General features: G+C 40.3%; 3 protein-coding genes across 3 annotated transcripts; 2 read left to right on the top strand and 1 right to left on the bottom strand.

The window, feature by feature from the left end:
- Nucleotides 1-1,183: 1,183 nt before the first annotated feature.
- On the bottom strand, nt 1,184-3,566 carry LOC134447082 (cilia- and flagella-associated protein 251-like; the record flags this gene model as incomplete). The annotated part of the gene is made up of 5 exons (XM_063196366.1): nt 3,562-3,566; nt 1,966-2,221; nt 1,768-1,893; nt 1,456-1,692; nt 1,184-1,312 (listed from the first exon to the last, which is right to left on the bottom strand). Coding segments are annotated over exons 1-5 (753 nt in total), but the record flags the coding sequence as incomplete, so codon positions are not given.
- LOC134447298 (zinc finger protein 16-like) lies at nt 3,475-25,348 on the top strand. Its single transcript, XM_063196698.1, has 3 exons — nt 3,475-3,557; nt 15,735-16,049; nt 24,403-25,348. Exons 2-3 carry the CDS (start codon nt 15,755-15,757, stop codon nt 24,867-24,869), a joined length of 762 nt encoding a protein of 253 aa, XP_063052768.1. The 5' UTR covers nt 3,475-3,557; nt 15,735-15,754; the 3' UTR covers nt 24,870-25,348.
- LOC134447080 (histone-lysine N-methyltransferase PRDM9-like) lies at nt 3,486-11,796 on the top strand. The gene is made up of 3 exons (XM_063196365.1): nt 3,486-4,097; nt 11,216-11,298; nt 11,665-11,796. Exons 1-3 carry the CDS (start codon nt 3,599-3,601, stop codon nt 11,794-11,796), a joined length of 714 nt encoding a protein of 237 aa, XP_063052435.1. The 5' UTR covers nt 3,486-3,598.
- Nucleotides 25,349-25,949: the final 601 nt, after the last annotated feature.

Here is a 25,949-nt window from a genome sequence, read left to right as displayed (position 1 = left end):
TACAATGCTGCATGCCAACCTCTTTCCCACCACCACTAGACTGAAGGTGGGTCATGGATTGGCCTCCCAATATGATAATAATCCATAACATACAGCCCAAGCAACGAAAGAGTAGCTCAAGCAGAAGCACATTAAGGTCATGAAGTGGCCAAGACAGTTTCCAAACATTAACCCTATAATAATCCTGTGAAGGGAACAAAAGATCCCATTTGCCAAGCTACAGTCATACAACTTAAATGATTTAGAGATGATCTGCAAAGAAAAGTGGACAAAAATCATTTCTAATATATCCACAAACATTGTCATTAACTGAAAGAAACATCTGACCTCTGAATGAGAAAACAAGGGCTTTGCCACCAAGTATTTTGTCTTCTTTGACTAGAGGGGTCAAATACTTATTGTCCTCAATGGAATACAAATCAATTAAAATATATTCTTCAAAGTTATTTTCTGGATTTTCTTTTTGATATTCTGTCTCTCCATATTAGAATACATTTTATCATTAACATTATAGAATGATCATGTCTTTATTACTGGGAAAACCAACAAAATCAGCAATGGATCAAATACTTATTCTCCTCACTGTATCATCGCTACAGTGTCCACCAATGAAAAGACAAAATACACTAATTTACATTCCTGTAAAATGATTTGGAATGACAGTGCATATGCTGCCATATATAAAAAAAAGTATATGTAGACAGCAACAATACATGCCGTGTCTGCTGCAAGGTCCTACAGAGTCCTACAGAATCTCATCCACTCCTCCTCCTCCTCCCCCTTCTCCTCACCCCTTCCCTCTGTCATTGATGAATCCTCCTGCTCCTCCTCTTCCTCGTCATCCCTCCCCTCTGTCAATAGGCTCGTTCGTGACGAAGCAGTAAGATTTTTGCTAGGCAGTGGGCATGCACACTTTGCCAGTTTGATGCATTGTGTTTCTAACCACAATGCATCAAACTGGCAAAGTGCGCATGCCCACTGCCTAGCAAAAACCTTACTGCGTCGTCACGAACGATCCTATTGATGCAGCCTCCTCGTTCTCTTCCTTCTCCTCCTCCACCTCCTCCTCATCCCTCCCCTCTGTCATTGATGCCTCTTCCTCCTCGTCCTCGTCCTCTTCCTTCTTCTCCTCCTCCTCCTCCTCCTCCTCCTCCTCATCCCTCCCCTCTGTCATTGATGCCTCCTCCTCCTCCTCCTCCTCCTCCTCCTCCTCCTCATCCCTCCCCTCTGTCATTGATGCCTCTTCCTCCTCGTCCTCGTCCTCTTCCTTCTTCTCCTCCTCCTCCTCCTCCTCCTCCTCCTCATCCCTCCCCTCTGTCATTGATGCCTCCTCCTCTTCCTCTCCTCCTCCTCATCATCATCCCTCCCCTCTGTCATTGATGCCTCCTCCTCCGTAATTGATGCCCGCAACTCCTCCTCCTCCTCCTCCTCATCCCTCCCTTCTGTCATTGATGCCTCCTCCTCCTCCTCTTCCTCCTCATCCCTCCCTTCTGTCATTGATGCCTCCTCCTCCTCCTCCTCCTCATCCCTCCCCTCTGTCATTGATGCCTCCTCCTCCTTCTCATCCCTCCCCTCTGTCATTGATGCCTCCTCCTCCTCCTCCTCCTCCTCCTTCTCCTCATTTTCCTCCTCCTCCTCCTCCTCATCCCTCTCCTCCGTCATTGATGTCCTCACCTCCTCCTCCTCTTCATCCTCATCCCTCCCCTCTGTCATTGATGCCCGCGACTCCTCCTCCTCCTCCTCATCCCTCCCCTCTGTCATTGATGCCTCCTCCTCCTCCTCCTCCTCCTCATCCCTCCCCTCTATCATTGATGCCTCCTCCTCTTCCTCCTCCTCCCTCCCCTCTGTCATTGATGTCCTCACCTCCTCCTCCTCCTCCTCCTCTTCCTCCTCCTTATCATCCCTCCCCTCTGTCATTGATGCCTCCTCCTCCTCTTACTCATCCCTCCCCTCTGTCATTGATGCCTCCTCCTCCTCCTCCTCCTCCTCCTCCTCCTCCTCCTCCTCCTCCTCCTCCTCCTCCTCCCTCCCGTCCGTGCTGGATGCCTCCTCCTCCTCTTCCTCCTCCTCCTCCTCCTCCTCCTCCTCCTCCTCCTCCTCATCCCTCTCCTCTGTCCTCCACGCCTGCGTCACCTGCTCCCACTCCCTCTCCAGGGCCCTCTGCTCCCTCTCATGCAGGGGCTCTCGCTCGCCGTCCCACACACACCCCGGCCGAGCTACCCTATGAATTAGGATTATAAAAAAGGCTTCAGAATAAGTGATAATACGGTATGTCTGTATTTACTGCAGAGACTATGGGCATTTTAAAAGCCCTGCAATGGGTAACGGAGGAGCAACCTAAAAATGGGTTAATCTGTTCTGACTCCCTATCAGTTCTTCACTGTCTTAAAGTTTTCTCTTCTAATGCTGGCCCTGAATTAATCTCTGATATTCTTCTGCTGCTGAATGACCTTTACAAGAGAGGCTGCTGTGGGTCCCAGCTCACATGGGGGTCGAGGGAAACGAGCTAGTTGACCATTGTGCCAAAGAAAGCCTAGAGAGCAATGTGGTTTCTTTGCTAGTCAGGCCTGGTCGAACCGAACTAAGGAGTAGGCTTATTGAAGAAGTGTTCCAGTCATGGCAGCTCCAGTGGGACAGTGATGTAGGCCTAAAGCAGGGGTGGGGAACCTATGGCTGGGGGGCCGTTTGCGGCCCTTGAGGCCGTTTTATACGGCCCCCGAGACAATTTCAATGTGATGCAGCATCACATGAAATATGACATATTTTGTAAATGAATCTTAGAAATCACATTTACAATACAATTAAGTTATATTCAGGGGACCTAGAGAAGGTGGGGTCTGTTTTAAAGGTGGCTGCCTTCAATATAGGCCTAAAGTGCCGGGGAAAATCCTGGTTTGTGTTCATAATACAGCCCTCAGAGGACTTTTACGGCCCTCGGAGTAATTTGAAGTGGCCCCTCGAATGAAAAAGGTTCCCCACCCCTGGCCTAAAGGGAAGACATTTGTATGCAATTCAGCCATCTATAAGTACCCACTGTACAGTATCTGGAGTTAAGTCTCAGCAGGTAGGTGTTAACTAACACCGTAACACCCACGTCTCAGATTAGGGCATTGTGCCCTGAATTCCAATTTACACTTGATTCATAAACATCAAGATGGGCTTTGTGACGTACGTGCAGAGTAGGCCTACACAAGACCGTTTCCCATGTGTGTAAAGTATAGACAGTTTAGGTGTATACTTTTTAGTGAACTTTTCAATATTGGTGTTGCTACTGTTTCTATCCCCGTCCTTTTACAACTGAAGGAGAAAGTTACCTCCAGTCTACTTTTAAGTTTTTAAAATCCTCTGGCCTCTAGGGTCTACTAGGCCTGTGCCAGAACATGAGACCGAAATACCAGTAGCCTCAATCATCCCATAGGTGGCGGCAATACGCCAGTGGGCGTCTAGTCCGTCATTCGATTTCATAAGAAGAAGAAGCTGCCGGCTGCATAGTGCATACTCGCTTCCATTAGGTCAGCACAGCAGAGGATTTGGTTAAAAAGCGTAATCAACGAAAGGTACTTCATAACTTTGAGCCTTTTGACTGCCCAGAACCTGAATGAATGAGAATCATCATAGACACTCATCAAAACTCGCAATGAACATGGATGTCATAAAGGAAGAGGACATCTATGAATTTCTACCAGAGCATGTGTCTGCTGACACGAAAGATTGTGGTACTATGACATCAATTTGCAAAGAGGAACCATTTTTGTCACATGAAATTAAAGGACAGAAGTCTCATGTCGTGTCTGCAGACACGAAAGATTGTGGTACTATGACATCAATTTGCAAAGAGGAACCATCTTTGTCACGTGGAATTAAAGGAGAGAAGTCTCATGTTCGGCAATGTAATGGTCACGGGAGCACTTCTACAATTCAGCCATCAATGCCATCACAACAGAGAATACCTCTGAAGATTAAAGAAGAGGACATGTATGATTCCCCCCCTAAGTATTTGTACAGAAAAAAGGAGGAAGAGAGTCAAACTGAAACATCGGACGTGAAAGAAGAAGCCCTGGACATGACATGGGAAACAGTATACATGACACCAACAGGTAGGGCCTAAGTTTCAGAACAAACAAAAAACTTGTTTAGAACTTTTTAAAAACCCGTACAAAGACGGTGTTTTGGCTGGTAATTTGTTGTTACGAGTCATAGTGCATTACTAAAGGCCCGGTGTAATGTCAAAGTAGTGTGGCCTGCTATCACAGCCCGTTTAGGACCACATTCTATTAACTCCCATTGTACCGTACCGGCATTTTCCTATAATGACTGGCTGCAGGCTTGCAGCCGGGTCAGTGGTGACGTCACCACTGACCTGCTCCGGGACAGTGTCGACGTCACACGCGATGAAGTGGACGATGTGGCAGGTTCGCGTCCCCGAGGGGGAGTTGTGTTACTTTGGCAACTGAGATAGCAAGCTTGCACTGCACACAATGTGTTTTTATTATTATTATTATTATTATTATTATTATTATTATTATTATTATTATTATTATTATTCTTTTCTTATGTAGGCCTATGCCTACATCGTCTTTCAGAAAAAGAAAAAAAAAGGCCTCGGCTATCTTTGACAGACGGCCACGTCATGTGTCGTTAATCTTTAACTTTAATTAACCCAAGGAAATGGCTCTGGTCTAGATATTTTCCATACACCACCGGCAACATTATAATGTTAGGAATGTGGCAGAAGTATGATAACACAACTCGTCCCCCTCGGGGACGCGAACCTGCCACATCGTCCACTTCATCGCTATCCCAAAGAAAAGCAAGCCAAGGGGTTAACTCACTGAGCTACAACGCCGCTTGCTAAATTAGTGTTGCCTTCCTAATTTCAACCACCAGCAAAGAGGCGTTGGCCTGTTTAATGTTCCACGTGATACTCTGTTAGTTGGCCTTTCGTTTCTTTCCCGGCACACACTACAGTTATAATATTACGTGGTGTATCAATAAACCACGAAAAATGCCATATAACCTCAGCTACTCAAACAAAACAAATGTTACAGAGTACAGACAGCCTTTCAGCGAAACAAGCCTTTAGCAAACTGAAGGGCGACTACTCCACGAATCGTGTTGCACATGCGCAGAGCGGGGACACAGACCACAAAACATAACATTCGACATTAAGCAACATTATAGGCCTACGTGTTGAAAACATGTCTTCTCAATTTAAAGTCTGAATTTCAAAAGACGAGACCGAGGATCGGATTGTTTACATTTTAGCTTGATGTCGCGGTCTTGCCCACAGACTGTCGTGTGGCTCACGTGTGATGTCAACTCTGTCCCGCAGTTCAGTGGTGACGTCACCACTGACCCGGCTGCAAGCCTGCAGCCAGACCCCTCTCGCATTTTTGGCTGCAGTTCCAATGAGATAACCACTAGGGGCATCGGCGTCGGCGGAGACCAAAATGAATGGCCCAATGGAGCTAGATGCTTAAAATGATCAATTTCACCCAAGTCTCCTCAACAACACTCATATTTCAATGTCGTTCTGGAGACATCAACAAAGGTTTTACATCAAAAGTGTAATTAAAAAGTACACATATCCGTTTGATTTTTTACAGGGGGAGTTTTTAATGCCTGCAACCCGCTAGCATTTTGCTATGTGTGTGACGTCAGACATATACCTGGCTCAAAAAATCTAAAACCGAGCCGTGGGTATTTTCTATACATCTCTTTCGAAAACAACATTCGAATAACAAAAAGAGAAACTCATACATTGAGATAAAGGCACCATGAGGGGTTTTGCTCCATAGGACTCCATTCTTTCTGGTCTCCAAAATTGAGCGCCCCACCGTGCCCCACGTGGATAAGGGTGGAACTGCAACTAAACTTGCCTCTTTCGGAAACCGAAAATGCACCATGAAACCACCCAGTGATGTATCTGGTCTTCCTGGACAATCTGTGATGCTATCATAGTATTTAAAGCGGAATTCACCTTTCAAACAATATTGTGCCCTATCTCTGTATTAGACCACATTATAACAGGGGATTATGTAGCCACTGGATATCATTTTCTTGTATTAAATATAAAAGCTATTCTTTGTTTTAGTATTGGTGATTTGAAGCGTCATCAAATCACCGGAAGAAAAAATAACGACTACGAATGCCATTAGAACGTTGCTAGGTGATTTGATTTGACGAGTCATCAAAACACCTTTGCATAACAGGCAGCATGGAACAGCAGAACAGCAGGCAGGCTAACGCATTTTGAGGATGGAGATAATATGTACATTGTCCAGATCATCCTTTAAGTATAGGTCACTGGACAGTAGTAAAAGCCTTGGTGCATTCAATCCAACTGCTTCAAAATAAGTTTTGTCCGCATTGTATGCGCTTATTGTCATTACAAATCACCTATGATAGGCTATCAGAGCGCACCACGATGTAGGCCTATAGCCTACGCCTGCCAAGTGTAGCCTATTAGGCCTACATGCAATTTGTAATGTTGTAGGCATAGACTACACGTTTTTTGTTTGGTTTTGTTATTAATTTGAATAGGCTATTCATATTTTTTTTTTTAAAAAGGCTTGCTGAATTATTTGAGGTCCGGTCCGGACCACGGTGCAGCGGCCACGGACACTCCTGAGTCCTAATGGGCTAAACAATAGGCGCACGCCAGTGAAGTTGTCTTCAATTGAATCAGGCTTTATTTTAAGATTATTCAAAGTTATTTGATGGATTGCTGAAGGAGGCTGCGACCATTTCTGTCCTAAAACGAGGCGTGACCCATGCGTCGTTCAACTTGCACTGCTGGTGATATCCGTGCTCATCTTACGTAGTTGCAAACAAGGTATCCATAAATGCATGCGCTGGCTATCATTATTGCACTTGGACTTGGTTGCATTTAAACAACACGAGCAAGAACAAGGCACACCAAGGCAGGCTACTGAAATCTACTGTCAAGTCATTGTAGATTCCAGCTCACTCCCCAGGCAGTCACTGCCGCCTTTTTTGCATAAATAATAAACACAGACTTCCTCTCGATGGACAGGAGAGACGCGAACGGTCAAATCAAATTAAACACTTGACCAAAGTAAGCGACGATAGCCTACATCTTCAAAATGCAGGTCTAATCCAACACCTTCCTCAAACTGGCAAGATTGAGACGGTGGGGTGTCCTTTCCGATGCGCTATTTGGGCTATGCAGGTTTGTAAGCTGCAGTTTCACGCAAGTCACTAAACATCTGAAAACAGAAAGCATAACCTATGAACAGCTGATTGCCCAGAAATGCGTGCGCACGGTGCAACTTACCGAGGGGCGATTTTCCTTCATGTTGAACTTGCATTAGAGTCAATGAATGACATGAAGACCATTTTTAAAAGCCATCCTGCACATTATTTTTTATTTATGATTAATCAACTTCCTCTGGCTTGTAGGCCTATTTGTTACAGGCTAGCAGAGGTCCGGATGAAACGGCTTGAGAGAGAGAGAGAGATTTTATAAAGTTGGTTGAACGGAGACAAGTTTGCCTCGCCTTTGGATTTGAGGGATTAAACAGATAGAACATGAGCAGAGATAGGCTAGATGGGCTACTTCCATCTTGAATGAGCATTACATTTTTTTTTCAAAATAGGCTAAATGTAAGGTTAGGCTACCTTGTCATTTTCCGTTTCAGCACTAATCTGAGGACAGCGACAGTTGCGACACGAGCTGCACTTCTCAACAGTTTGTTTTTCCATTCGCTTTTTATTCGCTGTTAGGGGGCTCCTAGCTATAGTTTGCGCAATGAGACCCAATGAGGAAAATGCATGATTTTAATGTTTTTCATCATCTGTCTCGGATATTAGCCTACATTTGTCCTAAAAAACAGCCACGACAGCTGGCAGCGAGCACTGAGCAGCCAGAACGCAAGACTCCTTAGAATTCGGTGACGTTTTAACCTGGCAACAACGGCTTAGTTTCCCACAGTGCATTCTGTTTAACTGAGTACGTTAAAATGGCTTTGGCAATCGCGGTTCAGCACATAATTGTATTAAATTAAACGAAATAATGCAAATTACTTTATTTTTCTTATGTAAAATGCAAAATAAGGATAAATTACCTGTGATATCAGCACATAATGACCAGAGGTGAATTCCACTTTAACTTTTCAATGACCATTGCAGCATGCCACTGATGGTAAGGCGTGCATTATGGGGCTGCAGGGGCACTGTGTGTATTGCAGCTATGCTGCTTATTGCCAAATAGGATCTTTTTGTGACCATTTTCTATTATGACTGAAGCACAGTACTAAAAATCTCTATTTCTGGAAATTCTGTGATAAATGAAAGACAAATGTCTGCCCAATTAGATTATCTTTGCGTTCATTAATTTGCCAAGCTCCCTGAGGAAGGTCAAAAGCTTAAAGGGGTATGCCACTATTTTGGGGCTTAATACAATTAAAATCGTTGGCCAGGGTTTATAAAGGTGGTAAAGTGTCTTATTTTTCATGTAAGCCGTTGTCTTGCTTTGACACGTTAAAAGAGGGAATATGTCGCTAAGCTAGTGAAAGTCAATTGACTTTCACTAGCTTAGCTACATACTCCTTCTTTTAAAGCAAGACAACGCTTAACATGAAAAATAAGACACTTTACCACCTTTATAAACCCCGGCCAACGATTTTAACTGTATTAAGCCCCAAAATAGTGGCATATCCCTTTAAGAGGATTTAAGTATGCAGACATTTTGTTTTCATTTATCACAGTTTATGCTTGGCACTTTTTGATAAAGATTGTGTTGTAATAATAGAATGTTAGTAATATACAATCTATGGGTGTAATCCGATTAAATGCTGATTATTTTTAGAAATACAAAATGGTGGACAATGGAGAAGATCCTCCTTTCATGTTAGAAAAAATGAAAATTCCGTATCGTAATGAATACATACATTTTTTTATTTTCGCACTTTAAGCACAACAGACAGAAAAGACAACACTAACACATACAAAAAATCAAACAAACAAACAAAAACAAAATAGAAGATAAATGTCATGGCACTTGGAACTTTTGGGGGTTTTAGCGCCACCTTGTGGTATGTTTCTAGTGGGGAAAATACTAATTATTAAGCCTGCCTTTTATTTTGATGCTTACCTTCAGTTGATGTAACTTCCTGTGATGTCAAATCTAGCTAGAATTGCTAAGTCATTAAGTGCATTCGAGTAGTCGTCAACGCATGCATGCACATTTAGACAGCAATGCACTCTGCATGAAAATGCTGCATGACACTTAGATTTCCTGTCAAACTTCAAATTTTCGGTGATGTTGCGTCGACGAGGTGACATGTCACATGGTGTCAAACTATCGCGGGATGAATGCGACTGCAGTCAGATCTTGCAACCTCTGCAGTTGCTTATCCCCTTCGACGCTCGTCTGCAGACCGCCTCCGAGGTCACGCGCCCATGAACTGGTTGGTCAACAACTCACTCACGTGTGTATATGAGTCTTGTCTCACACCTCTACACAAGTTTGCGCAGGTCCCCTCTTCAGCTCCTCCTCGCTGCCTGTCCCCCAACTCCTCACACGTGGTGTGTTAGTAGAGCAAACTGGTGCGAGCTCATCGTCTCATTCATATTTGTGACCGACTTTAAATGCGCTGTTTTAATAACACCCACATCGTGACAAGTTCTCGCTGACGTGTTTTCTGTCCATCGATCGACAAAATTCTAAATCGGTCGCACCTAGTACTTCAGTTGAATCTGACAAAGCCAAGGTGAAGACCTGCTCATCTTTGAAGGACATTCCTGCCCCTGTTTCAGGCTTTGCTTGTAAGTTGATATTGTTCATGATTTTGTGTATTTAGGACCAATTTATGCTTGTATGCATCTTAAGTTAATTTGTTGTCAAATTAATGGCAGTACTTCGTTTTGTCTGTAGATATAATGTCTGAAGATTTTCTGCAAGTCATGTAGACCTAGCAAGCTAATTAGCATGTTAATTTCTTCATGGAATTTGTATGCTACTGTGAATGTGTGTAGAAGTAAGAAGCAAACTCACTTTTATGGGGGTCATTCCACGCCAAATCAAACGCCAAATCACATTCCACGCCAAATCAAAAAATTCTGAAAATATTACCAAGTGTACCCATGGTACTTAAGAGAAACACTGTAAATTTATTTGAATGTAAGATGTATACTCTCCGTGTATTTTTTACTGGGGGAGGGGGGTGCCCATTTTGTTCACACTCTTTTTTTTGTCAAAGTTCACAAGCCTGTAGCTCAAGAACTAAACCATGTAGGGAGCTCAAATTTGGCATGCTGGTACATAGATAGGAATAGTTTGTTGCACAACTGTCAGTATTGGTCTGTATGATCCTGCATCGTTATAGCATTCCCTCAAAGATGATACCAATTGTACTGGAGTTTTTGGCTGTGCTCTGTTTAGGCCTTCAGAAGACATATTTGTGCCCAACATAGCCTCATGTTTTTTTTCCCCTTGTAGATACAAGTAGAAACACTCCCATAAAAATCTATAAATAGAAAGGAAACCCCATCAGTGTTTGACCAGAAGACCTCACAAGTTTGACAAATCATTTTGGGTGTCATTTTCAGAGCACCAGAACACCTTGTGGGATTGTCCACAAATTTTTATTTTATATTTTTCTTCATTCTCCATGAAGTCTTCTTTTTAAAAATGCCAATGAGACTTGTCTTATGTGATGTTTTCTTTTGTAATTTCCACCCTGAACATGGGCAAAATGCAAAAAGAGAGCAACATGATTTCGATAACATTTAATGTAAAGACTAAATAATCAAATCCAAATTTTCCCCTGACATGATCACCTTAGAGTCCCTGTGCAAGGGTGCAGGTATCCCTTCGATTTCAATGATTTAAGGAGCATTCGATGTGGGAGCAGGTTCACTCACCAAATGAGACACTATGTCAAGCACAAAGAGTGCTGTTGTTACTTTTTTTGACCAGCAGATGGCAGCAGAGGAAACGCATAGAAAATGTATTGCCCTCAATGTGCATGTTGCCCATGTGCCCATTACAAAAGAAAACATCACATAAGACAAGTCTCATATGTCAGTGCATAGGTTGCAAATAGTTGTAAAACATTATGAAAACATTTGAAGGAATCTCCATTAGACTACCCTTATGTAAAAACTATTTACCTTATCTGAAATTGATTATGAATTGTAGCCTATAATTGATCTGTTGTGAAGTTTAAAAAAGTTGTTTTTCTTTCCTCAGGTGAAAACCAGGCAGCTCATAATAACAGAAAAGCAAACTCATCAAGCATCAGAGAACCCACACTGGAGAAACCCCTTACCAGTGTACTACATGTGGAAAAGACTTTTCACAAAAAAACTAATCTCATCACCCATCAGAGAACCCACACTAGAGGAAGGCCTTACCAATATACTACATGTGGAAAAGACTTTTTACAAAAAAGTAATCTCATCAACCACCAGAGAACCCATACTAATGTAAGGCCTTACCAGTGTGCCACATATGGGAATGGCTTTACACAGAAAGGAGATCTCAACAAGCATCAAATAACCCATGCTGGAAAGAGGCCTTACCAGTGTACTACTTATGGAAAATACTTTACACAGAAAAGTAATATCAACAGGCATCAGAGAATCCATACTGGTGAAAGGCCTTACCCGTGTACCACATGTGGAAAGGGTTTTACACAGAAAAATGATCTCAACAAGCATCAGAGAATACATACTGGAGAAAAACCTTACCAGTGTGCCATGTATGGAAAAGGCTTTACAAAGGAAAATGATCTCAACAAGCATCAAAAAATCCACATTGACTACAAGTAACACTGGTGCACAAGAGCTGCATTACACTGAAGAGAAATAACGGAACAGCTGAATTTTGTATTTGGGTCTCAGATATTCAACAAAAATGTATTTGATTTATTTGTAGTGATTGTAGTTCATGATTTAGCTCATACTGTGCCGAAAAACACATCTCACATTATTACCTCTACAGTAGATCATCCATTTTGACAATATTTTATAACTCAATATTTCCAGAGGGCTTATTAAGGTGATTTTGTCACTCCTGTAGTGTTATTAGTTAATAGACTAATAGCTACTACTACTAATATATATATTTTTATATTGCACCTTTCAAAAACATGCACAGACATGATATCAGTGTAGGTGTGTGTGGGTACATAATGATATCACTGTAGGTGTGTGTTTGTGATAATGTGGAGAATACTGCCAATGGGAGCAGACATGAACAGTAAAATAAAAATGCCTAAAACACTCCACTACCACAATATGTTAGATAACCAGCATCTCCACACACAACCACAATATGAACGAAATTTATTCGTGTGCATTGTACCATCAGGCTATTTTATTCCAACTTGAAAATCCTTTGGAAATGTATAACTTGCTTGAGTTTAAATAAAGTGTTTTTTCATGGCTCAATTAACGTTTCTGTTGAGTTTTCCCTAAATTGATGAAGTGATTCAGAAATTACTGTACACCTTCACAGATACAGAGACCCATAGCATGTCTAAAACAGCAACAGCACAGTCATCAAGGATGAGCATAGAAAAGCCACTATTGCTCATGTAAAGCTGCTAATGCTTAGACATGTTGTAATGGCTGAAGAAAACAAGCCTTTGCATTCTCATGACAGATTAGACTGCAATGGCTGTCATTTTTATACTCATGCCAGATTGGAGTGGAATGGCTGCCATTGTTATTGTCATGCCAGATTAGAGTGTAATGGCTGCCATTGTTATTGTCATGCCAGATTAGAGTGTAATGGCTGCCATTTTTATTCCCATGCCAGATACCATTGTTATTCTCATGCCAGACTAGAAAGTAATGGCTGCCACTGTTATTGTCATGCCAGATTAGAGTGTAATGGCTGCCAGAATGTGTGGTTTGTAGGAGACCTACGGTAGCTTCCTTATTGGTATGAGAAGTGAATGTGGAACTGCCAGTGGTTTTGATGGTAAATATCCAGCAATCATTAGCACCAACTTCTATGTGACCAGCCACAGGTATGACAAAAGACCAACAAAGGTCGGCGTCTGCGCCTTGAACTTAATGCTCGTGTATTGCTAGGTGCGAGCACTCCCAAAAAAGTGGTAATCACTCAAGATAATGGAAAAAAGGAGGTGCACACAAGACTTGTGTGAAAAAGTGTATTGAAGCCGAAAATATACAACAGAAGTCTAAGGATTAACTGGAGAGACAGACGTTTCGGAGCTCGTCCATTTTCAATGTCTCCAGTAGGACAGGTCAATGTGACCAGCCACAGGTAAGTAGGCCACAAGTAGGCCCAGGGGTATGTAACGTCAATGGCAATTTTCTCAATGGCCTTTTTCTCAGTGGCCTTTTTCTCAGTTTGGCTCTGATTGTCTCTGTGATTCAAATCCAGTCATATATCGGAGAGAGGAAGAAGTGATTTCAGAAGGTCTAAGGTGCTGCATGTAGAAATGTATTTTCTCTCTCTCTCTCTCTCTCTCTCTCTCTCTCTCTCTCTCTCTCTCTCTCCCTCTCTTCCTCCTCCTCCTCCTTACACCAAATGCATTCTACCTGAAACTAGAGTTGTGACGTTTGTGAACGAGCTGATTCTTTTGAACGGCTCTAAGAAGTGAACGATGGGAACCGTATCACAGCTGGGGGAGCCACTTAACTGCTTTTTTGTTCATTTTTCATTCATTTTAAGCATGTGACCTTGACGTGAGTACTTTAATTTGGCAGGGGGAAAAAACACAATTGTCTGCCTTAAAGAGTGGCAGAAATGGTCTTACAAGCACAAGGATAATCAGTTGTTGTTTGGACAAAATGACCTAAAGGTGGAGTCAAAATATTACATTCTAAACACTGAATAAATAATTTTAAAAAGAGCCAAAAGAGCCAGTTTTTTTGAACGGCTCTTTGAAAGGAACAAGCCACTATGACCCACATCCCGGATCTCTACCTAAAACCTTTAAAAGCCTTTCACTTTAAAAGCTGTTTACTTCTTCAGTATCAGCATTGTCCACACAGGGGAAAAGCCTTATCAGTGCACTACACGAGGAATGCACAACTCAAAGTAATATCATGAGATACTGTGTAGGTAGATAACGGTTAGGTATGGGTGTCATTTCGGTTCAGGGGCCATGCACAAACAATTTGATCTCAAGTGGGCCGGATCACTGATGTAATTGCATAATATTACAAGTTTCGGAACCACACTGTTTTGTCATATCGGATACACATTACTAGTAAATCATTAGTAGCAGAGAAGTAGCAGAAAAATTAGAATGTATTAAAGGAACAATAGTAGAAAGAGCATGAGGGATAAGTTTGTGCAGAATATTAATACTTTAATTGTATCTTACAGAAATGTCACACCAATGATGTCACACCGCAGTACACATTTTCCCAAGAATGACAAAAATTAGGCGAAATTCCACGGACTAGTAAGGGCCAATTTCCAATTTTTTCCATCCATTATTTCAGGAATTGGAAAAACTTTTTTTTTAATTGTGTTACGCCCTTAAACATCAACCACCCATGTACTTTTGTCATACTAGTAAATAAATTGTCATACTAGTTGTCAAGTTGTCGGTTTTGTTTTGTTTTTTGTTTGTTTTTTCAGTTTTGTCTGGTTTAAGTTCTGTGCATTATTTTTCCCCAACTTGAAAAGAATGTCACTGATGGAGTTTGAAGACTGGATTTCACTCCAGGATTTTGGACAGGACAACTTTGATCCGTTTTGGTTTCTCCTTTTTTTTCTTTTTATTCAGAATTCAGAGCACATCCATAAGCATAGCAATGGTTGTTAGCACCTGGAAACAAAGCAGTTTTGTCCTCTTTGTCCACCTAGGTAAAAAGCCTAGTTGAACATAAAATAAACAGGAACGGTAGTTAGTGACCACTTAAATGTGCAAAAAGCAATTTTCCTGTGCAAATGCATGCATTCAAGATGTGCAAAGATGCTAACAATAAATATTTACAAAAAATGTTAATACAGAAACCAGAATAGATATTGCATTTAGGATTTGTAGAAAAATAACAATCTATAAAAATGACTATTTCTTGAATTTCCCAGAAATTGACCAAATTCAACACAAGTGACCCCACTATAAAAATGAAGCGCCCGTGCCCAATTGGAAATGTAATGTTTTGCGATTGCAGTCAATGTGCTAAACCCGCCACTAAGATGGCAAGAAGCATGCTTCAATGTGCCCAGGTCATTCAGCTTACAGAAGACCAATACTAAGCACTGCTGTTTACAAAAGCAAAACAGCCCAAACTACAACCATTCTGAGCGCAGTTAAAACGCCATAAATCAGATCTTTCATACCAGTTCATGAAATGATCAAATGTTGCAGTAGACAGCACAGCTCCAACAATCAGCATAGTTGCAATGCCTACTCTGGCCATAATCCTTCACAGTGCACCTTTTAAAGCTTTCCAGTTAATGCACATACCGTATACAGAGAGGGTGTGATTGAAGGAGCCCAACACCATATGTCAGGTGTGCATAATTATGAAACTTTGTTTTCCTCTTGGAAAATTGGCAACAAAATAGATCTAACAAACTGAAAAGTCTATAAACAATTTTGAAGTCTTAAACAAGGATGTGGCTGTCTTGAAATTGCCAAGATTTTGGTCATGTTATCACAGAAGTATCAAAAGCACCGTTTGCCTTGCACAGTAATTAAATGAGGTCGGGTTGCACAAGTAAAAATCACAAACTTTGCCAGTAATTGTCATGCTATTTTTGTCCTGTTTTAAAGGTTTAGAGGAGACCTCGAATATGGCCTCTGCAGAAGTCAACTGTCCACTCCAGCTGATGAGGAGCGTCAAAGAAGAGACAGAGGAGTTCACCTTCCCTGATTCTCCATCCCAGCTGAATGTAAAAGAAGAGGCAAGGCAGTTCCCTGGTTCCCCACCTCAGCTGAGAAGCGTAAAAGAGGACAGCGAGGAGATCCTGCGTTCTCTGTACAGTCTGAGGAGAGTGTCTGTAGTGCTGGTGGACTGCTGTAGACCACAAAGACGGCAGAAGAACAATGAAGAGAACCACAGAGATGCCGAGGCAAGGAAGAGATCTGGTAAGACATTGCATGTAGCAACATAGGAAGGCTGAAGCTATTTTGGACAACTACACCCATCCCTTGCACAGTGAATTTCAGCTTTTACCCTCTGGTTCCCATTTTAAATATCCACCAGCCCGGACAAACAGATACAAGAATTCTTTTATACCCTCTGCCATCCAGTTGCTAAATTCCACTAAGAAGCGCAGATAGCCATAGGTCAGGTGTGTATTTTTATATGTATTTATCTTTTAGGCAGGTCTTTTTATACTGTGAACCTTTTATACTGTGAACCTCACTCCTCCAGCACTTTTATGTTTTTAAATTTTACTCTGTGCAACTCCTAAGACAAAATGTATTTATTCATGCACTATTTATTATTTTTAATCCCTTATCCTTTACCTACTATGTGTTCTTAAATGTATTATGGAAGTGTGTGTGTGTGTGTGTGTATGTGTCTGTGTGCTACTACTGCTGCAAAACAATTGCCCAACTGGGACAAATAAAAGCTACTTGAACTTGAACTTGAACTTGAACTAGTAATAAAGTTGTGTTAACACACAAGTACACCAAGCGTGACCTGAGTGATTCCAGCAATGGAAGTAATTGACTTTGTATTGAGTGGCTGGCGAGAGAAGAGACAAAAGCGGTTCGGGCGACTAGGGGCAATTTGAGGGGCTTGAGCGACAGTTTGTAGTTTGCGGCAGTTTGCGAATATTATGCAAATGGACTATGATGCGGTTCGGCGACAGCCGCCACAGCCAATTGGAATGGCGGAATTCTGGACAATTTTAATAATGGAAAATCCTCAATTCAGCAAGTTTTTTTTTTTTTTAGCTGTAAGGCCAAAATATATAAAAATGAAAAAAATGAATGATTGGAATTGTTCAAAATGTGGGCAACGAATCTATAATCAATGAAAGTTTAACATTATTGATGGAATTATGAAATGCATCAACTTTTTCATGATTCTAATAATGTGACCTGGAGCTGTATGTATTCAGATGTGTGCTCAGTTAGTGTGTGGGCAAGGAGAATGTTCTGTGTGTGAAAATACAGACAAATGTACAGATGTTTGTTGTTGCCTGCTGTATGTTGGATGCACCCTATGGTGCAAAGCGTTTAACAAGACTCTTAATAGGGTTAATACAGCTGCTGTGCTAGTGGGGACACAGTCATTAAGCTTTATCTAATTTGTGATGCATTGAGGAGAAGTCTGGCAATACATCTTTTTTAGTGCTCTTCAATTCAAAACCCGTGCCTGGAATTTACAGTGTGCCTTGTTTTTTTGTCATGTTTGCGTACATTTGAATGGGACTCCAGAATAAATAAAAAATCCAGAGATGCTGTGCACTAACTCTGACATTGGGTGGCTGGTCTTGTTTGAACATGTGGCATAATGGCATAATTGCAACAACAAAAACCCCCCAAAAAACAAGAGTCTCTATAGGCCTACTACACCGCATTGTGCACATTGCTCAGGGGGAAAATATGTGATATCCTTAAAACTGTGAGTAAAGCCAATCTCAGGGTTTCCCCAGCGCCCTATTGCTAAGGCTGCCACCTTGACAAGACCCACCACCTTGACAACAAGGTCCACTGATAAGATAAAGATTTCATGTTGTAAATGTAATTCCTAAAGTGGCTAAGCCAAAAAAAGAAAAATACTTTTAACGCCCCACCACCTTGACTAAAAAAAATTCTGGGGGAAATACTGCCAATGTCCCATCACTTGATTTGCATTTATCACATAAAGCTGATACAGAGGGAATATCTTATTGAGTTTAGTTTTTGAGAAACTTGTTGGATCCATCTCACCTGGTTTAAAGATAGGAATGTGCTTGGGCATAGCAGGACAGATCTGGGAGCTTTTTTTTGGTTTGTTTCAAAATTCTGAATGAATTTGTTAGAATAAAATCAGATTTGAATTGTTTCAGTAGTTTGACTAACATGCTTGACTCAGAGAATAGAGCTGCAGTTAAAGATGCTCCTGTCAATAATATCACTTTATGAGACTCAATGAAAGACCAACTAGGAAGGTTTCTAGACTCTTGTTCATCAGCAGTTTCTACATGATACAAAAAAACATGTTTGTGCATTACAGGCCCAATAATAGTGGCGCATAACAGGGAGACCCAGACCACCCTCAGCAGTGGATTTTTGAAGATGTGCCTTAGCTATGCGTACTGGTTTGTAACCCCATTTGAAGGGCATGATGATGCTGTCCAGTGTCTTAAAGAGGATTTGAAAAAGATGGATACATTTAGGTAACACAATCATTTAAATAATATTAACATGTCCTATTGATGCTCGAGGGAGAAGTGTTCATTTTTTCAATCATACCTCGGAGTTAAACAATAAATTCCATGTAGTTGTGTTTGAAGAGAATTTTGGGATTTCTGGTGATTTTATACCTAAATATTTAAAGTGATCTGTTGCAAGCTTAAATGGAAGGGCATTGAGAAAAGTGGAGTCTGGGCCATCTGACAGGGGCATGAGTAAACTTTTGTCCCAGTTGATGGTAAACCCAGAAAATTGCCCAAATCACTTTATCAAATCAGGGATGCCTTTGCATCCGACAAAGTCAAGATCACATCATCAGCATACAGACCAATGGTACAATCAGTGTTTCCACATGTTATTCCACTTATTTGGGGGCATGCTCTAATTGCTATGGCCAGGGGCTCAAGTGATACAGCTAAAAGCATGGGGGACAGGCAGCAACCCTGCCTGGTACCTCGCCCTAGCAAGAACTGAGGGGACTTGTCAAGGTTAGTCAAAACTGAGGACCTAGGACATGCATATAGCATCCTTAGCAATGTCAAAAATTTGTCACCAAAGCCAAACTTTTCCAGGACGGCAATCACATATTACTGCATCGCTACCCTGCATCTAAGTAAAGACATCGTTGAGAAATTAGACTGGCATACAGTACAGGCCAAAAGTGTGGACTCACCCTCTCATTTATGGGTAGATGACGTGACGTGGCAATTTTGCTGTCACAGGCCCTTAAAATGAAGTTAATTCATGGTTTCAAAATTAATGTTTTAAATGGTTAAACTTAAGTCTATGTTGTGAAAAAGTACTGTGTATTTAATCCAGAGTTTAAATAAGTATACTCAATTTTGAGTCAAATGTCACATTTGTCCTATGGTGTGACTGTCACAAGCCAGGTTCTCCATACTAAAACATTTTTAGATAAATAATCAAAGCTCAGTCATTTGTCTAAACAACACTGGCATGTTTTTCAAGGTGTCTATTTTAGCAAGTGACAATGCTTAATTTTTGTTCCTGTTTTTCTGAGAGCGTATGGAGTTATGAAACTTTGTCACAGAAAACATTATGGATAATTATCTATTGTTGAAGGTTCAGCTGTACATAAATTGCGACTGTAGACCCTTAAGAAGGCCATGGCAAGGGTGGATTTTAGGTTTTTCTCTGAGTTCTTCAATCAATCAATTATGTTTTGCCACCACAAGATGACTTAGTTTTGTAGTCCTTTGGTGTGACAGCCATAAAATACGTTTTGACAATAGTGTATTTTTTATATTTTTTTCTTATGTAGATGTATGCAAATGCAGCTTACTAAATGTGAAATTGCATTTCAGTTGGCAACGACAGGGCTTTAAATTAACTCAAAAGCTCATAAGTTCTATGGTGTGATGGTAAAAGTCCTATGGTGTGACACTTTGGAGAGTCACACCAAAGGAAAAACAAAGGACTAGATATCTCAGAAAAAGCTTGTAAAAGAACTGGTTATACTTGTACATGTTTTGTTGATTAGATAACTATTGTGTATTCAAATAACATTCCTTTATTGGCCATTTGAATTTATACTTTGATTCATTGTTGATGAATATTTCCTGTTGATTTTAGAGACTGTCAAAGGATATGAAATGTCATTAATTGTGCTTTGAAACCATAAAATAGAACGGTAACAGTGAAGGAAAGATGATTGAGAGAGTATAGAGAAATATAGATGAATAAAGTATACTGTGGAGAGCTCAAGATAGCACAATTGTGCTGTCTAGTTTGAGATACCAAACAAGCACTGGCCGCTACACACTACAGGTTCAATGGTGCGACAGTCAGAGCATACCTACAGTACAACGAGAGTGAGGTGTGATGGTCATGCCAAGGTCACACTTCAGTGTGAGTCTTATGAGCTCTGCAAGTTAAATTTAATGACCACATGACTGTCATTAAGTGTTAGGATAGGCTGATAATCTATGGTTTAAAGACTTATAAGCATAGATTGTAGGTCCATATTGACTACAACATTACATTATGATCAAAAGACAAAATAGTCATGTTGATACATTTGTTTCTGCCTCAGTTTTACATTTTTGTCCTTTGGCGTGACATGAATGGGAGATGGGGGGGGGAATCCTTAAATCTTTAAATCTTTAAATTATTTCTCATTAAATTAATACTTTAAAATATTGCACTAAATACGCTGACCAAGTCACCCATTATCAGATCAAGAAAATCTCTCTTGTATCCTTTGTATCAATAAAAATTGACTTGACTGACTGGGTATTTTTACATGAAAAAAGAGAGAAAAATAAGCTTGTTGAAACATGTGGGGCCTTCAGTTTTGCTGTGTTGACTTCACTGTTTGGCATTTTTTATATTTTTTTAACAATTGTTTTTATTATTTTAATTTTTTTGTCACGCACATAATTACATGTATGTTGATTCACAGTTTTGATGCCCTCCCTGACAATGTACTAAGTTCTGTAAATAGCCACAAAAATAAAGAGAATTAATTAAATGAGGTGGTGAGTCCACACTTTTGGCCTGTACTGTATACAAATACAACAATGGGCAATTTAACAGACAACAAACACATACCCCCCAAAAATAACCCAAGGCAGCAGAAGACAACTATGCGGCGTAACATACTGCTTGACAGGAGACTGCTGAGTGACAGAGCCACCTCAACTAGACTGATTCTTGAGAATGTGGCTAAAACAGGTTGTAATGTTGACAGAAAAAAACAAAGTGAATTACAAAATTATATGATATATCCTTGTTGACTAAGGTCTTGGCTTTTCAGAAATGCACAAGGCCAATCTCCCCATTTTGTATTTTTTTCAGAAATCAGGCTTTTCTCTGATCACACCTTGTTTTTTGTCAACACCGTCAGACACAATTAAAAGTAATTAAAATTGTATTGATTCGGTTGCATATGTATCTGGAGTTTTTAAGTGATTATGTGTATTTTTTGGTTCACACATATGCCTTTAAATGTTGAAAATTCACTTTTGTTCTATTTTAATACTGTTTCATGTGTTCTAATTTAAAAATATGTACCGTCATACGATGCTTACTTAACACCTAAATAGAACAAACAATTTTTTGTAATTTCACAAATATTCCTGTAGGCTTAAATTGGCTATTACTTTGATAATTCAACAACTCCTAAGGAAAATGTTGTAAGCACATTCATTTAAAATGTCCAAAACTCCTTCTTACGGTGGTGACTTAAGAACTGACGGTGGTGACAGTAATCTGAGAGTGGTGAAAGTTGCCTAATTTGTACCTGCATTTAGCAAAATAAATAGCCCTCTCAAGTCAATGGCATCTTGCATAAACACTTTATGTTTGTGTGTGCACAGTATGTTTGTACATGTGTTTTTTCTTCATTAGTTAGATTCTCTAGGAAGTAGGCCACTGGTTCTTGAAAATGTGGCAAAAACAGGTTTTAAGTTGTTCCACTCCAAAATATAGAGGTGTATTATCATAGATGTAGGTCTTGGCTGTGCAGGGAATGCATTGGCCAAGCTCCCCATGTTTAACATTTTTCATAAAATGAGCTCATTCTTGTTTTGGCAACAGCGGCAGACAGAATTAGAAGTAAAAACATATGTTTACTGTATTAAAGTGAATTACTTTAACAATTCAACATAACTGTAGATACTTATTGTATGCATATTCCTAAAACATGTCAAAAACATGTGTTTTTGGTGAACTCCATCAGATGTCACCACCGTCAGGTTTTCTGACAAAAAAACCTTCAAATGCACCTCAGTGGTGGCTAGAGTATCATTTTGGATCACAATTATTACTAACATGCCTAGTAATGTTTCATTAACCAGCACAATTTAGTAAAATATGGAACAAGATGATGAGCGGAACAAAATCTGACGGTGGTGACATCTGACGGTGTGAGACAAAAAAAACACTCTTTTACATATTATGCATTGTTTGTTCACATTAGCCATTTCATTTTTGCTCTGTTTCTTGGGTGCTTCATACCTTTTCTGAGAAAGTATATATTAATTAACATTAATGTAATATAATACTATTAAAACATCTGACGGTGTTGACAGTTTATGGTTGGGACAGTACCAGTGTCCAAACAAATTAACAAATTGAGGACAAAATAGTAAACTTACAGGAGCTTCAGTGATGGTGAAGTATGCAGTAGACCTAAAGGTTTGAAAAGGGGTCCTCAGTAATGAAAATGACCTTGTGCATACCTGATTTTATTGTCTTTTAGAAAAAATCTGACGGTGGTGACCAATATGCTGGACACATTTTGAGCAATCAGAAAATAATAGTAAATATTGCTTTACATGCACTATGTGCACATCTGTAGAACCACTTTAATATGGTCTTCCACATCATGGTGATATTGTTCAATTCTGTTAGTGATTTTTGTATTTTAAGTCAATTGAAATGATGATGCCAGTCCTTGGGACAGGCGTTTTTACAGGGTGTGGACAGGTTTATAGCCATGAAAAGTAATAAAATTACACTTAAATATTTCAAACAATTGTGTATTTGTGTAACAGACCCCTTGGCCATTACCTGGATTCATTTTGCTCGTGAAAATTTAGTTGATTTTCAACAGAATTAGCATTTTACTGCTGGGACATGTTTTTGCCAAACTTTCAAGAATCAGTGCTAGACTAACCTTACTTAAAGGGGTATGCCACTATTTTGGGACTTAATACAGTTAAAGTGTCTTATTTTTCATGTTAAGCGTTGTCTTGCTTTAAGACAAGTTAAAAGAGGGAGTATGTAGCTATGCTAGTGAAAGTCGATGGATCACTGTAGCATGTAGCATACTACACGGATGTATTGACTTTCACTAGCTTAGCGACATGCAAGACAATGGCTTACATGAAAAATAAGACACTTTACCACCTTTATAAACCCCGGCCAACGATTTTAACTGTATTAACCCCCAAAATAGTGGCATACCCCTTTAACTGGCAGCTCCGCAATGCCTTTCAATTTTAAAAAAACATTGTGGCATGCTACTTTTTTGGCCTTTGTTAGGTTATCATACTTTTCTCTGTTAACTTATTGTCCATCGTGACAATAGACATTCTAGGAATCATCTTATCTACTGTACTGGATCTAGCTGTGGCAAGTGGTCAGCAAACCGTTCAGCAGCAGCTTGTGTCTCGAACTCCTTTGTAATCCCGCCATAGACCACATTAAGTTTGGCAGGAAAGTGAAGGTACTTGGCTCCAGCATCGGAGAGCCTTTTCTTCACATTGTTGCTTGGTGTGTGCGCCTCTGCTTTGAACTGTGTATTGCTTGGTGTTATTGAACCATGTATTGCTTGTTGTCTGTATCACTAAAAGTTAGAGGCACTAAAAGAATGAGGCGTCTTGTGTCATAATATGATGTATATTAAAAATATCTCCAGATAGAAGACACAGGTCTTGTATCATATGATGTTTATTAAAATATCTCCAGATTGAAGACATTAAAAATGGGCTAGGCCCAAAACAGCTGATGCTCTAATTTATGTCCTCAACGAAGCTCATGATAATGCACAATGAAAAGTGAAATCAGCATCAGTATTGATAATGAAAATCCTCGTCTAATTGATAGTAGGTAACATTTGAAATATATTTTAAGTGTTGCCTTGAAAATATAAGCCTTAATCACAATTCAGTGAAAACTTTTTTTAATATTCTCGTCTGGAACTTTGTTGAGGACTTTACAGGCTAGTCTCAGATGACGGAAGTAACGCCGGCGCAGTTTTAGCAGCTGAAAAAGCTATTTGGTTTGTGTTGATGATAAACTCCGGGAATATTTACAAACTTCCAAATGCTTCGTTTTGTGTGTACAGACCACATTTGTACTACTGTAGAAGTTTGGTGTCGTGACATGTGATTTTTGTGGGTGAAGTTTGGAGATAGTGCCTGGGATCCGGACAGGGATCCATATGCGCTTGTGCCAAGCTATCCGGAATAAACATCCAATAACTCTGTTGATGTAAGCCCAAGCCAGAAAACACTTCGGGTGGACTACTGGATGGGTGTCACGGTTCAAATGGCATTAGGGTGAATCTACTCCGAACCCTCACTGTAAATTAAATCTCATTTGTTTGTTTTTCTTTCCTCAGATGAAAACCAGACAGCTCATACAAGCTCAGACCAACACCAGTGTCCCACATGTGGAAAAGGATTTGCAGAGAAAAGCAAACTCATCGCCCATCAGAGAATCCATTACCATTGCACTACATGTGGAAAAGGCTTTGCACAGAAAAGTCATCTCATCAGGCATCAGTGTGTCCATGCTGCCAGGGAAAACCCATCGCTGTGTTCAACATATGGTGCAGCCTTTTTTCGAACCACCTCTTTAGCTGATCATCAGAGAACTCATACTGGAGAAAGTCCTTACCAATGTACTACATGTGGAAAAGGATTTACACTGAAATGTAATCTCATCACCCACCAGAGAACCCATACTGGGCCTTACCAGTGTGCTACATGTGGAAAAAGCTTTCAACTGAAAGAAGCTTTCAACAAGCATCAGAAAAAGCACACTGACAAGTCACACTGGAGCACAAGACGACGTGGACTATTCTGAAGACCAATAACAGAACATCTGAATTTTGTATTTGATTTATTTGTGGTGAGGATCATGATTTAGCTCATGCTATTTGCAGAAAATGTCAAATTACGTTATTACCTGTACAATAGATTATAAACCGCTTTGACAATATTTCATTTAAGAACATGTTTCCATAGGGCTCCCCGGCAATAGTTAACAGACTCAACTACTACTAATAATAATACCGTAGCGTCTGCCAAAGAAGTACGGAGTCAGGTGTACAGTTTTCTGGGGTTTAATACAAGACAAATAACACTTAAGCAGAGCACTGAAACTTGTGAGTTCTCTCCAGCCTGGCGTTTACCAACTGGCTAGAATAGAACTATCTAAGAACAATTCAGAATGACAACCCATTCCATAACAGTCCCGTGCAGGGTCCCATTCATTCACCCATGGATTACATCTTGAAAATCCTTCAGAAATGTATAACTTGCTTTGAGTTTAAATAAAGTGTTTTTTTCATGGCTCAATGAATGTTTATGTTGAGTATTCCTTAAATTGATGACATGATTAGGAAATCACTGTATACCTTTAGAGACCGATAGCATGTCTAAAGCAACAACAGCAGACTCATCAAGGGTGAGCGTAGAAAATCCACTATTGCTCATGTAAAGCTGCTAATGCTTAGACATATTGAAATGGCTGAAGAAAACAAGCCTTTACATGTTCATGACAGATTAGATTGCAATGGCTGCCATTTTTATTATCATGACAGATTGGAGTGGAATGGCTGCCATTGTTATTCTCATACCAGACTAGAGTGTAATGGCTGCCACTGTTATTGTCGTGCCAGATTAGAGTGGAATGGCTGCCACTGTTATTGACGTGCCAGATTAGAGTGTAATGGCTGCCATTGTTTACATTATGATGATAATGACCCTAGAATGTGTGGCTTGTAGGAGACCTACAGTAGCGTCCTTATTGGTATGAGATGTGATTGTGGAACTGCCAGTGGTTTTGATGGTAAATATCCAGCTATCATTAGCACCAATGTGACCAGCCACAGGTAAGCAGGCCACAAGTAGATAACGTCAATGGCCATTTTCTCAATTTGGC

This window comes from Engraulis encrasicolus, chromosome 4, assembly GCF_034702125.1.
Source record: "Engraulis encrasicolus isolate BLACKSEA-1 chromosome 4, IST_EnEncr_1.0, whole genome shotgun sequence".
Taxonomy (NCBI): Eukaryota; Metazoa; Chordata; class Actinopteri; order Clupeiformes; family Engraulidae; genus Engraulis; species Engraulis encrasicolus.
The sequence above is the reverse complement of the archived record's forward strand: the minus strand, read 5'-3'. Positions and strand labels throughout refer to the sequence as shown.

What these genes read in the sequence shown, in the direction of transcription:
- LOC134447080 (XM_063196365.1), top strand. Translation starts at nt 3,599, where the DNA reads ATGAATGAGAATCATCATAGACACTCATCAAAACTCGCAATGAACATG. An exon ending in AGTATACATGACACCAACAG is followed by an intron (nt 4,098 to 11,215) that starts GTAGGGCCTAAG and finishes TTCTTTCCTCAG; the next exon opens with GTGAAAACCAGGCAGCTCAT. An exon ending in TGGAGAAACCCCTTACCAGT is followed by an intron (nt 11,299 to 11,664) that starts GTACTACATGTG and finishes GGTTTTACACAG; the next exon opens with AAAAATGATCTCAACAAGCA.
- LOC134447298 (XM_063196698.1), top strand. Translation starts at nt 15,755, where the DNA reads ATGGCCTCTGCAGAAGTCAACTGTCCACTCCAGCTGATGAGGAGCGTC. An exon ending in CGAGGCAAGGAAGAGATCTG is followed by an intron (nt 16,050 to 24,402) that starts GTAAGACATTGC and finishes TTCTTTCCTCAG; the next exon opens with ATGAAAACCAGACAGCTCAT.